Here is a 14,215-nt window from a genome sequence, read left to right as displayed (position 1 = left end):
ACTATGCAAATTAGGTAACCGCATCACAGAAAATTGTATTCATACGCGCTGTCAAAAAACGTTAACAAACATCAGAAACAATGTTTCAAAATAATTCCTGTCGATGTCAACAAACTCAGCTCCACGATGAAACGTATGGTGAAGAAGGCTGGGCTTAATCCAATCAAACGACCCCCTGATCACAGCGCCAGAAAATACCACGTCCAGGAATTGAATCATAAATAACAACAATGTTCTTGCGTACCAGATTATGCAAATATCGGGACACAACGTCACAAGAACATTGCATCTTTAAACAACCATAGCCACATTAATCCAAATTTAAATCAACACAAGAAAATATCCAACATCCTGTACTCCAGTGAAAAAACCTGTACAATGCTCAGTCTACGCACACAGTTCGCCAGCAATGCTCAAGTTCACACAGTTATTGATTCAAATTTCACCTTTTCTGTTGGATTTTACAACATTTCTGGTGCTCCAACCAATCTTTTGGTCAAGATATTGAATATATATCATTTTAAAACCAAAAAAAAAAATAGAGGATATTTGTTTATTTCAGTGTAAAATCGTATTTTATTTCACGAGTGTCAAAGAAAAACATATTTTCACGAGTGGCGAAGCCACGAGTGAAAATGTAGTTTTTCTATGATCACGAGTGAAATTAAATACGATATTACACTGAAATAAACAAATTTTCTGTTTCTTTTATGCTTATTTTCGGAGTTTTATTAGTTTTTTTTATTTATTTCTTAATTACCCCCTGTTTTAAAAAGGGTGGTTTTTACGCCGCTACCCGTGGGGCCCCCACATGCAAAATTATAGCTGGCAACTTTTATATTTCCGGTTTGTTGAGAAATAGTTCTCTGCTATTCATTTTTATAGTTTATTATTCGCTCGTTTTTTAGTGCAAAGCTTTTAAGAACAGTCATCAATGAAGTTTTATAAGTGCACATATGCTCCAAAAAATAATGAAAACACTTGAATTTTAAGTTGGGCATGAATACATAACCAAATTACTACGCCGCTATTTAATGAATGAAAATTTGAAGGTCAAATGTGTCAGCAAAACAAACGCGGATACTCATTGGATTTTAAACATTCTTCTTATTTTAAGACTGCATGTGTTTCATAGTTAATAAATATTCAGTCATCTTACTGTCAGAGACCAGTCTGTTTCGCTTGAAAACAGGTTTGTTTTCCAGATAAAGGGTGAATGCCACGCTAGTTTGTTGACAAATTTTGAGGTGTGGGTGGGGTAAAAAATATCAGATTATCTGTAAATTGTTGTGGGAATTTTCCGGGAAGCTCATTTTACGTACTACAAAGGCAAACAGTTCAAAATACATTTGAACGATGATATAAAATTATATTTATGTTCGAACAGTTGTTTTTGTCTCTAATTTGTTCTTATGAAAGCAAATGTTCGAACATTCAGCTTCAAAGATCAAGAAAATATTTGAAAAACGGGATAACCGGTATTAAATAAACGGTAAGTTGTTAATTTCCAAATATATATTTATTTAAATTTATAAAACATTTCTTTAATTTTTGAACATTTTTTTGCCAACATTTACTGGTACAAATCAAAGTCAAGTGTTCTATTTTGATCAAGGCAAGTAACTACAAAGGAGTTTAAAAGTAGTTCTAAAAGTTGATATTTTCACTCCTTATTTTGCAGTGAAAATATCAAATTGATATTTTCACTGTCGTTATTTCACTGTTAAAAACCCATATTTCATCGAAAAGCACAGTCTTCGCACTATTTTTTTTCAAGCACTAGCCCAGTCGGGCTAGCAGCCTGGAAAAAGCACTAGCCCGAATCAAGTTTCACTAGCCCGAACCAAAATAACTTTTTAACAGAGATATTTTAATATATGTGTAAGGTAATAAAGCTATAACACCAGTAAACTGTTTTCTCATTTTAATCTCTACTGTATTCCATCAACAATGAAAACACAAGGTCTCCTGACATCTCGCAGTCGCTTTCTCCGTCACTATCGTCTCCATCATACATCATCTTCTCTTGCACCAGCGATGTCGTAGTTGACTAAAAGTAATGCATGAAATGGCATAAAATTGATTTGTCAAAATAACTGTTCAACCGAAAATAGTATTTACTAATTATTGTAAAATTCAGTACAAACAGTTATATTGTAACTGAGATCTTTTGTTTGATTGTGATACCTGGATTTCACTGGTACTTTGAGAGCGTGTGTCTGCCATCTCGTCTGCCTGGTCCATCTCATCTGCCTGGTCGAGATCAGAGTCTGCATGGGTGATGACCTCCTTGGGTCAGGCAGGCTGCTTTATACGCTCTCCTACTCATGTCGTCTGGCCAGATGGAGTTGAGGTCTGAAATTGTGAACATGTACATTGTATTATTAAAACATATCTAGATTATTCAATTATTGTTTGTCATGCTTTTGAATTCATAAAGTTTCATATACTTTTTAATGACTATATTAATTCCTGCTGTATTTAACCTACCATCCATTCAGCGATGGCTGCTTTAGGGTCGAACTCTTCGATGGTTGGAGACATGATCTTGAAAGCCATCAAATCATTCAGTCGAGTGTTTCCAAGTCGTCCTCTTCTCTTGGTCTTGACTGGAACTTTCGTTTTCTTGCCTTTTCGTAAACCTTAGTTACCTCCATTTTAGCATCAGGCTTGTCACCAGGAGCCTTTCTTTTCGGGGTAGCTCCTTAGAATTAACGTAGAAGCGACATCGTTCAGTGTGAAGAAATGACAGCTACACGAATAGACTGTATCCCATTCTCAATTTTTCAAGCGTCCCTCAAGTACACGAAATGTTACATTTTGAATAAGCATTTATCGATCTGATGCGAATCGCGGTAAACCAGTCATAGTGCAAGCGTCTATTAAGCGCATTTCAATAAGCGTCTAGGTAGCCTGTTGTAACAGATACGGATACCGTATTTTTTCGGATAATTATTTTTCGAGAAAAAATCACTCGACAGGGCGGGCTAGTGACTTGATTTTTTCAGTCGACCGAGCGGAAAACAGCTCGACTCGGTCGATGGTCGAGTGGGTTACGTCGAAGACTGAAAGCATGAAAGAATTTTTTTTTTTTTAATATTACTGTATCTAGTCAATGTGACGAGCACCTGTGGACTGTGACGCTAATTAACGGTCTTTTCAAACTTAAACCGCCAAATGACATGTACACACTCGCGTGATTATTAATGACGTCACGCAGTTATGATATTGCTCTAATTATTAATTTAAATTGATTGAAATATGTTCTTTTCTTTGTTTTTAAGTGAAATCTTTGAAAATCGGTTGATAATTGAGACATGGCCTATGTTTTTTATTGTAAATAAAATGTTTTTATGTCGTAGTTTTTTCTTTCAGGACTGCGGATGAGGCATCCTAATAACACTCAATGTAAATTCATCGCTCTAGGACACGAGAATGTGTATTGAAGAAACTTTGACCTAGGTTTCAGCCTTAATTGAGTTATGTTATTAATAGAATCTCAAATTCGTGATTATTTTGTATCAAATTTATTAAACTCGTCATTTAAAAACGATAAAAACTCGGCAAAGCCTCGTTTTAAAATAAACTCGTTTAATAATTTTCCAAGGTATAGACAACCCATAAAATTCAATTTCAAACTACACAACCACACTCTAAAAGAAGTCACCTATGTTTAGATCAAGCTTTACAAAGACGATGGGAGATCTAAAAATAGAAAACCCTAACAATTACCCGGAGAAAAGCAATATTTAATATGATATACAATATAGCACACAATAAAATTGCCATTGATCAAGAAAAATAACTTAAGAAACCTCATAGACCATATTACACCTTCCAACCTGCTGTCCAACAAGCCAGCACCACCTCAAGACAACGTACAGTCCTACTACCTACTACCCAAAGTCGACCAGAGACTTGAACACGCTGTAATTAACCAGACATCACGTCAACAGCTCAGACGATGACTCCAATGCCAGACTAGCCACATATATTTTCTTACTCCAATACTTTAAATCTTTTATTGTTGATACCCTCACTCTCTCTATATACATGTATATATTTTATTTCCTTCTTGCAACACCAGGCAGAATATTCAATTTGTTAAATGTGGCCAGTATTGAAGAAGAAACTGTTGTCTGCATCTTTTTTCTTTCCAGACAATCTTCAATTTGAAGATTATTTTCCAAAATGGCGTCCAGCAAGGCAACGGGACAAAAATCAGTAGATTTGGAGCTAAAAAAGGTTTATTATTTGTCCAAGAATATATTTTAAGTTGTTTTTTCACTCTTTCAAACATAACTTTGTCGAGATATCAGTTTCCCTTTTATTCAATATGCTGTACCTGTTGCTTTCGTGAAATTAATGGAACTCTCTGAAAGCTGTTTAAGCATGTCTAACCATGTTCACTCCAGGCATAGTTACAATTATCATATAATAAGTTTAATTGATTAAGTGAGATAGCATTATCATATTATTTTATTGTCAGACTCAGTGTATATTCATACTGTAAAAAAACAAACTAACCATTTTAAAGTGATATTTTCACCTTGAAGCCAGAACTACTAGAATGCATATGCGGATTGCCCGTACAACGGGGAAAACTAATTGATGATATCATTGTCTTCATTACTCTAATCCATTCTATTTTTTGTAATTTTATGCAAGCATATCTTTAGAAAAATCTTTTGTAAATCATTGATCAAATATTGTACCTTTTTAGAACTATTAGCCATAAAAATGCGCAATCAGAGAACTTTTTTAAAATTTAGATATTCATTTTGTTCCCTTAACGCCACAAGTTGACTGATTCGAGTGTAGGATGATATCCCCCCCCGGATGATTGCCCCCCCAGACATTAGCCCCTAGGACCATATCCCCCCCGGATGATAGCCCTCCCAGACAATAGTCTAAAATAATAGACGTGTTATACGGGATTCTTCCAATCCCTAACGTCTAAACGGGAATGTGCAAAAAACGGGGGTGTTTTAAAAATATTGAAATTGTTTTAAGTGAAGTATTTTATGGTTGAAATTGATCATAAAGAGTTATATTCATATTTTACAATGTAAGTGAAATGTTATTTTGCACTAAACAACCATTTAGTGCATTAAAACAAGTTGTTTACCTTTCCAATAAAACGAAAGTTGACTGACACAGAAAACAATTATGCGAAGGGGAACAACTCGATACAATCGTAATAACTCGACCTCCTCCGACAAAGCTTCGAGATAGACCTCGTTATACAATCGTAATAACTCGGCCATAGCCGAAATGTTCCGAGCGATTAAAAACTGTGCCCTAAAGCCTTGCAGGTGCCCTTCAAGTATATATCGTTATGTTTTGACAGAATGAAATGAAAAAAAGCCGTCAAACTCATAATTATAAGTTGGATATTTATTTTTTTGTGTACGGAACTAATATAAAATAACATTATCTGGTAATATTTCTTGTTTTTATGATATTTTATAGACGCTATATGCTTTAACCCGGAATCCTGATCGGAACAACTACCCACTTTTGATACTAAACAATTTGTACGTGAAGGATTTGCCATATCAAAAATCTAAAAAAATCCGTCAACGTACAATTATTTGGACTATCCCAGACAATAGCCCCCACAGACAATAGCCCCCCTGCATATATATAAATGACTTTACATATATATACACTCTTTTAAATTTGCATATTCATAAAACTCATAAAACATAAAAAAATGCCATTTAGTGGTCCTTTTCTGGTTCTCTATACAGACTAGTGAATCGAGTGTTCAGCGAACAATAAGCAATAACACCCTGATAAGACAGATCATGTATGAGCCACCTGATCTGGGTCCACACTGTTTGCAAATGTCCCTATTACCATCAAACAGAATTGTAGTGTTGAAGGGTACAATGAAGGGTGGCCAATGTTGTGGGAATTAGTGTTACAAGTTCGATTTTGACTTGTAAAAATAGTCCTCACAATTTCGAGTCATTGAGGTTTGAGAATATCATACAAATTTAGGAAACTAAGAAATAACCAATAAAACAGTAGTTGATTAACTTTTATATAAATACTGATATATATCTACATTTTTTTTTCATTGATTTATGTCTTTGGGTTGTTTCATTTTATAATAAAAATCTTTGTTTTGCAAATTTGCTTAAATAAACTGGTTATAATATGCATTTTAATATTGGGGGGGGGGGGGATATCGTCCGTTTTTTCACTAAGACGGGGGGGGGCTATCTTCCGGGAGGGCTATGGTCCTAGGGGCTAATGTCTGGGGGGGCAATCATCTGGGGGGGGGATATTATCCGTACCTCGAGAGCAGTAGAGGGGTCCCATAAGCGTTATATTTTACCTACTGTCGGTAGAGTTCACATGTATGTACCATTCAATTACTGTGGGGTCTAATCCATGTGAACACTTACACATCCAAAACATGCCTATTGAAACGTCGTATTGAGTGATTTTATCAGAATTAAGTTGACTTGATGAATTTTAAGGAAATATTGCCAAAATCTATATTTTTGTGAACAATTTTAATAAAATAAAACATACGGAGAATGGTACTGTATTTATAAGTCTACCTTTGGTTAATTTGAAAGCTTTTCCTTGATATTAAATATCTTAGCAAAGCCTATTTCATGATTGCGTATCAAACATTTGTATATGTAAATGTGAAAAACATTTGCTGCAATTTTTATAAACCAAAAGTAAAATTGGTTCCTTAAAATGTTCAGCACTATTTTTTTAAGTATCAGAAAGTTTTTTACTCGAAAATTGAAGTTATAGCACTTGTGAAATTGGTGGAAAGTACATGTATTCTTGAATACCGGATGTGTGTTTCTGGTCATGTGACCAGTGCTGGAAAAAACATTCTTGCATACCGGATGTGTGTTTCCGGTCATGTGACCGGTGCTGGAAAAACTCGTCTTATACCCCCATGTAATATGAGTCACGTGCAACAATGCGCCACTTCTTCTTGTATTGTATGGTTTATGAATAGTATATTATGCCATTTCAATAAGGCGCAAACAAAAATATAAGTATACAATCCTTTTAAGTAAAATTGACAAAAAATAATCATAAAAGCTCAATTTTTAAAGGAAGTATTTGAAGTTGAAAGTGATTTAAAATTACTGCGCTTTATGACGTCATTACACAACGTCACACACACTTTTTGGTACTAAAGTGCGTTTTCTACGTTAATTTTCCCACAGATTCATAATTTTAGGTATGCAAGAAAAAATATCAATTATGTTTTTCCGGTCCTGATAAAAAAATCCAACACTAGTGCACGCTGGGTGACCGGTAAATCGGCAAGCCTCGTTACTGGTTTACGCGTGTGCCCTTGGGTTGGATTTTTCTTTCCGTACCAAAAACACATGATAGATACTTATAGTCTTACACTGTAACACCCCCCCCCCCATGTAAGATGAGTCACGCGCAACAACGCGCCACTTTTTATTGTATGGTTTATGAAAAGTATATTATGCCATTTCAATAAAACGCTATCACATATAAATGTTTGCAAGACTTTTAATTACGATTGAAAATAAATGATCTGAAAAACATGATTTTTAGAGGATCCAGATGATGTCAATAGTGATTTAAAATTACCAAGCTTTATGGCTCAGTAAACAACGTCGCACGCTCTTTTTGGTGAAATGATTACGCGCGTGCCCTCGTGTCAGATTTTTCTATCCATACCAGAAACACATAGTAGATACTTATAATGTTTGCCTGAATGTTTATACAAAAGAACTGGGATCAATGACAAATCCTACTCCCATGAAAGAACAATTGTTATTATATTTTCCAGGCTTTCCAAGAGCTCCAAGGGAAGATGATTATGACTCAGCAGCAATTGAAGATCTCAGATGCCCAGATTGAGACCCTGAAAAGAACAGTCACACGAAACCTTTTAGTGGAAAAGGAGCTTGGTAGACTGCCTGAAAACACTCGTGTCTATGAAGGAGTTGGAAGAATGTATGTACTGCCATATCTTTTGCTTCCAGTTTACATTGAATGTACAAAATATGTCAAACTTTGATCATATTAATGTTCACAATCTTTTTCTGAAAATATACTGTAAACTCTTAATTTAAATCCTTTAAAGGCATATAATATATATCATAATGATAAACATTGACTGGGAAGGATGAAAGTAATTGTCTGAAAATAAATGTCTATTTTCTGAAAATATACTGTTAACTCTTAATTTAAATCCTTTAAAGGCATATAATATATATCTTAATGTAAAACATTGACTGAGTAGGATGCAATTAATTATGTTAACATGCGGCATGAATAGTTCTTACATTTTACAATTTCAAGATAATCATTGGTGTAAATCAGCTGATGTAGACGTTTGTCCACACTGCTTGTCTGGAATACTGGCCTCTGGCACTAACATTTTGTGCACATGATATGGAATACTGGCCTCCTACACAAGCATTTTTTGCTGGTGATATGGATAACCTCATTATTAGCTTCTTACACAAGCATTTTGTGCACATGATATGAAATACTGGCCTCCTACTCAAGCATTTTGTGTACAATTGTAAGCAAATGGGGTAAAACATATTGCTGTTATACATAAGTCCAACTCCTAGTTAAAAAGTCCATATCAAAAAGTGGGTCTCCCATACATGCCATATCTCCCCATTATTCTTGCAAAGTTTCGAATAGAGTTGAATTTTACTCTCCAAGTAGCGACAAAATCAATTTGCTTATGCCAATGGTAAAAAGTTGATGTTGCTTCACAATAACACTTTTTCTTTTAAACAGTAGCATAGAATGAACGTTTTTTGTTTGAAAGTATTTGGAAAGGGTTGCTGTAAATATTAATTTTTCCTTGTAAAATAGGAGCATTCAATTATTGGTTTGTTTTTAGATTTTCTATTTTTCTAAGGAAAATCCAAGATATGATTATGAAATGCAGGGGGACATAATATTTATGTCCTTGATAATGGCTAAAAAATAGACTAGTTTTCGCACCACATTGCTCTTGTTTTTTTATTGCCTGGAGCATGCAGGAAACACAGGAAATTTTAGTTGAGTTTTGAATAATGACTGCATAACAGAACAATACCTCTTGTTCATGAAAGGTGTATTGCCTCCCTTTGTCTTATGTTGTGTGTTTACAGGTTTATGCTGGCCCCTATACCAAATGTACTGAACACGCTGGGAATGAAAAACCAGGCAGCAGAAAGCAAAATCAAGACTATTGAGGTAATCTTACCCTTTCAAGTGTATTTGATTAGTTGATCATGATCAGTATTACCCCAGTGTCACTTGTCACATCTGTAGCCTAGAATATCATTTGAATCTGAACTTGTCTTTTCACATTTTTATGGAATATGTATGAATATGTATGTAATGTATGTATGTCAATAAAATATAAAAGATGAACAAACAACTATTATTGTGATAGAAATTTTTTTGCATACGAGACTTTATTTTTGTGTCATCTGACCAGTGCTAGAAAAACCAATCTTACACCCTCTATGTAATATGAGTCACACACATTTCTTTTATTGTAGGTTTTTTTGAAAAGTGTATTAAGTCTGAATAAAGCACAATCAAATGTAATATAAGTATGCAAGACTTAATTAAAAATAATTTTAAATAATCACCAAAAACGGGACTTTTAGAGGAACTTTTTGACGTCAGTTAGCAATGTCGCACACGCTTTTTGTAAAAAATGCATTTTTTATGTCAATTTATGCAAAAATTGATAATTAGGTATGCAAGAAATAATATTAATCATGTTTTTTCGGTTCGGACTGGAAACAAATAGAGATAGATATTTATGTTTCATTGGCTACAGAACTTGAACATTCTTTATAACAGTAAAGATCTAGATGTATAGTTAACAAAATGCATGTTCATTGATGAAAGATGACAAAGTTAGCCATTTAGTTCATGATAAGAAAAGTAATGATATTGAATGCAAGAAGTATCTGAAACCCTTTGTTGTATGTCGGTGAAGCGTGGTGTTATCTCACTTATGCTGTGGCTGAGTGCAGCAGAAGCCAGTTTTAGAAACTCATTATATTTGCAAAACCAACTCCAACAATCAATTATTTCTTAGTGAAGGTTGATTATTGTTCTAATTTCAGGGAAATAAGACATACCTGGAACGGAATATGAAGGAAAGTGAAGACAGCTTACGAGAACTTGTCTTATCCAAGACGGGCAGATGATAGAAACTTGCAATATCTGGAATGTTTTCGCTTATTTTTGTCCTTCATGACTGTCGAATCTGAATTCATGTGCTTATTATTTATTCAGATACATAATGCCTTCTAGGACACTGTATTGCTTTATGATACTTTTTTTTATTTTGCTTATTTTTTTGTATAAATATGGAACAACATGGTTTTACTAAACTTGCATTACATAATGTTTTCTGAATGAGATGTTACTTATAAAACATTTATTTCTTTATAATTTGAACTACTTGATAAAGAAACATTTATCATGTTCATTTGACTACTTGAAGTTACTGATTTATTTCATCTTTATTATGCATGTTAAGAATTCTTCTGACAATAAAATATTGAATCAAGTTAAAGAAGTGTTGTTAGAATATTTATTTTCATTCATGACTTTGTCTTGATGTTGTGTTAGAATATTTATCGTAAATGCAGTTTTTTCAGAACTTCAGCGGCTATGGTAGTTAGGGTAGGCACACGGTACGTCTTTGGAACATTATTGCACACTGTGACGTAATGAATGACGTCACCAATGGGTTCCGACTCGCTGTCCACATTGCTGTTGGTGTTGGAATTCTTGTCCTGTTGAAATCTGTAACAAAAGGAAATATTTTAAATGTTTTAAATTTGGGATGATTTTGATAACATGCCGCAAGTAAACATGAAAAAAATCATGGGAAAAAATTGTTGGACTACCCCTTATTCCGAATCTTCATTCCCCTGTGAACTCCAGGTCAAGAATAATTGTGTAGTCAAAACGCAAGGCTCTTAATCAAATGCTGCATATGGCGTAGCTCCACGAAGGGGTAGAGGGTATTTGCTTCACATTAGAATATTAGAAGTCTCTTTTCAGGATTTACCAAATATTAGTGCAAAAACACACCCAAGCGCATAATGCCCGAACCTTACTGGCAAACCGGGCCTGCACATTAACTCGGGCCTAGCTATACCCCAGTGTTCGCATCCTTTCTTACGACTAACTTGCGGTCAAAATTCTATCTAACCTTAAGGAAACGAGTCAGTCAGAATTAGTGTGGAGTTTTTCTGTTTGACATGTAGTAATTTCGAATAGAAGATGATTCATGTATGTTAAAAAAGTCACCAGGTCAAATTTTCGATAAAAGTAAATACCCATGATGCAACATTTCATACCCGCATCATTTGGTAAGTGTTCTTGTCATAATTTTATAGTTCGATTATTGGCCATGGGGGAGGGGGCAATAAACAATAAAATTCGGTTCTGTATATAAGGGAAGGTGCAAGTCAACAGCGTATGCACCTACGTTGTGCACCCTCTAACGTCAAATCGTGGAACCGCCCCTGTAGGCCATATGTCGGATGAGCGATAACCACATATGACCTTCATGGCCACCCTAACAGAGGGAGACATACGGAGACTTCCACTGGTGTCCATGTGGTCTTCATTATAGAGAATATATCTTCATAATTGGCTGACGGTTACTGAAGAAACAACACCACTTTCCTCCTGTCTCAATCTCATAAACTTTCTGAACTTATGAATATGGTATGCCATCAAGTCAAGCCACAGTCGTCAAAACATGCACTTATACAAGTGCTGACTACCGATTATGTAATACTTGTCGTATAGAATCTTTCTCAGAGGTTGTTTTCTGTTTTACCCCCAAACTGCCGCGATTCGACAAATGTGAATCACCCAACTACGTCAAATGTTGACATTGCCTACTTGCATCACCGTAGGTATCATGCAAGGCGTATTGTTTATGATTATGCAAACCGGGCGTGTGTTTCCACTTTCAATCATGTGACCAGTGTGCTGGAAAACCCTTTCTAGCACACCGGATAGGCATTTCCGGTGAATTCAGCTGTGCTAGAAAACTCCATCTGGCATCCCCCCATGCCAGATGAGTCACGCGCTGTGACGTAATACTTTTCATTTCTTTTATTTTACACTTTATGTAAACATAATTATGAGATTTCATTAGATGAGTTCCATAAACATCAACTTTACAAAAATATACCTTCAAACTTATACAAAAGATCCTTAAAAGACGTGATACTGAAGGAACTTCTCGGCGTATGCAGTGAATAAAAATCACTGCGCGTCATGACGTCATAAAAGTATCTATCATGTGTTTCCGGTACGTGTAGAAAAATCCGTACCGAGTGCACGCGCGTAAGCCGGTAACGAGGTTGTTTTTTCTTGCATATCTAAAATTATCAATTTGTGGAAAATTTGACGTAGAAAACCCACTTTTGTACATTTCACCAAAAAGCGCGTACGACGTTGTTTACTGACGTCATAAAGCGCAGTAATTTTAATTCACTTTTGATCGCGTTTTTAAAATTATTTATTTAAATTTTAATTAAAAGTCTTGCATACTTGTATATTTAATTGCGCTTTATTGAAATGTCATACTATACTTTTCATAAACCATACAATAAAAGAAATAAGAAGTGGCGTGTTGTTGCGCGTGACTCATCTTTCATGGGGGTGTAAGACGGGGTTTTCCAGCACTACTAAACTATGAAGTTTATTTCCCCCCGCGTTGTTATGACGTCATATGACAAACTGTTTCTGGTTACGGTCGGGTCGTTCTATTTACAAGATTGGTGTGAAAGAATTACTGAAAAGTTTTTTTTAATGAAATAAAATATTTTTTTTACAAATCTTGAAACACAAAATGGATTATTGGTGTAAATATAGTAATGAATTGCGTGTTTGGTGTCATTATTGCGGTATGAACGCAGTTGGGCTGGTTAAAGTGTTTGGAGTCCAAAGGACTTCGGATATAATACGAGTCTTAAAAATAGTCCATCGATCATGGCGCACCTGTATTGAAAATGTGTTTTCAACCGCAAGGGACATACTTATTTATTAGAGGAGAAAGAGTGACATTGCCGGTCCTATATGGGTCGAATAGCATAATTAAGACACCAATCAAAATATTTCATTCCAGTATCGAATGGATCTACTTAGATTAATGATATTTGAGTTTATCGCCCGCGACTTCATGACATGGTCGCGCATCTTAAAGCTTTTTACGAGGTATATCCCGAACTTAACGGAGGTGGCCGAGTTGTAACGAGTTGCAAACTGGTTGATTTCTTTGACAGATAAAGTACGCGCCTGCAACTTATAAGATCAATCGCAATGCTTGAAACTTGGAAAGGACTATTTCGACAACATATATAACTTATTTCATTGCATTGTCCAGAACTTAATGGCCATATGTGTACGGGAGTATACGCAGCCCGGTGTATGGATACACTTTGTGTAAGTAACACTTGCAAACTATGGAGGCCAAATCCTGCTTACATGCCAATGATACCAACAGCCTTAGAAATGTCAAATTCGTTCGGAGTCAGCACCTGTACCGCGCTACAACCATGTCCAAAACTAGCATTGACTTCGGAATTTGATCGGCTGTATTGATAAAGCTTGCCGGGATATCCTTACCTGTCGCAACGGGAACACCCGGGCCTGGCGTAGGAGATACATTTCTCGCTCTGTCTCTGAAACAGGAAGTGACAGTACAGAAGTTACAGAGAAGGCCATAAGGTCAGTGGTTAGTACTCCAGGTTGCATTTTTTTTTTCGAAAAGTAATACCTACAAACTGTACCTAGAAGTAGAGTTTCCTTCCAATAATTTCAGATTTCGACGGTTTGTTTATGTTTTGTAAACTTTACATACTTTTTATGCTGGCAGTTTTATGGTATACCGCTATACATTATTCGGTAACATATCCAAGAAAAATAAAGAATGCAGTTGCCTATTTCCTTAAATGTATTCAGCCATATAAAAACAACTCAAGGGTTCCCTATACCTGCCTGTCTTAAGATTACCTTATCATCCAGTAAAACTTTGACTTTGAGCTGGAAGGTATGATCGGCTATTGCGAAATTCGGACCTAAATTCTATACGTACCCGTTTGTGTTTGACGGGGCGGGAGCGGAGGTTATAGAAGGCCATCTTGTCCCGTTCCGCCTGGCGCCGGGACCTCGTTACGGGGCCACCTACTGTGTA

General features: G+C 35.5%; 1 protein-coding gene and 1 long non-coding RNA gene across 2 annotated transcripts; one reads left to right on the top strand and one right to left on the bottom strand.

The window, feature by feature from the left end:
- The first annotated feature begins 4,160 nt into the window (after positions 1-4,160).
- Positions 4,161-10,570, top strand: LOC128220245 (prefoldin subunit 1-like). Its single transcript, XM_052928565.1, has 4 exons — positions 4,161-4,245; positions 7,811-7,977; positions 9,138-9,222; positions 10,113-10,570. The coding sequence occupies exons 1-4, from the start codon at positions 4,192-4,194 to the stop codon at positions 10,194-10,196; spliced, it is 390 nt and encodes a 129-aa protein (XP_052784525.1). The 5' UTR covers positions 4,161-4,191; the 3' UTR covers positions 10,197-10,570.
- Positions 10,571-10,682: 112 nt separating this feature from the next.
- On the bottom strand, positions 10,683-14,205 carry LOC128206818 (uncharacterized). Its single transcript, XR_008256594.1, has 3 exons — positions 14,117-14,205; positions 13,648-13,703; positions 10,683-10,800 (listed from the first exon to the last, which is right to left on the bottom strand). It is a non-coding gene; the product is annotated as an uncharacterized LOC128206818 (long non-coding RNA).
- Positions 14,206-14,215: the final 10 nt, after the last annotated feature.

The sequence above is a fragment of the Mya arenaria genome, chromosome 2 (genome assembly GCF_026914265.1).
Source record: "Mya arenaria isolate MELC-2E11 chromosome 2, ASM2691426v1".
NCBI classification, from domain to species: Eukaryota; Metazoa; Mollusca; class Bivalvia; order Myida; family Myidae; genus Mya; species Mya arenaria.
Note: the sequence above shows the minus strand (reverse complement) of the source record. Positions and strands in the feature narration are given on the sequence as shown.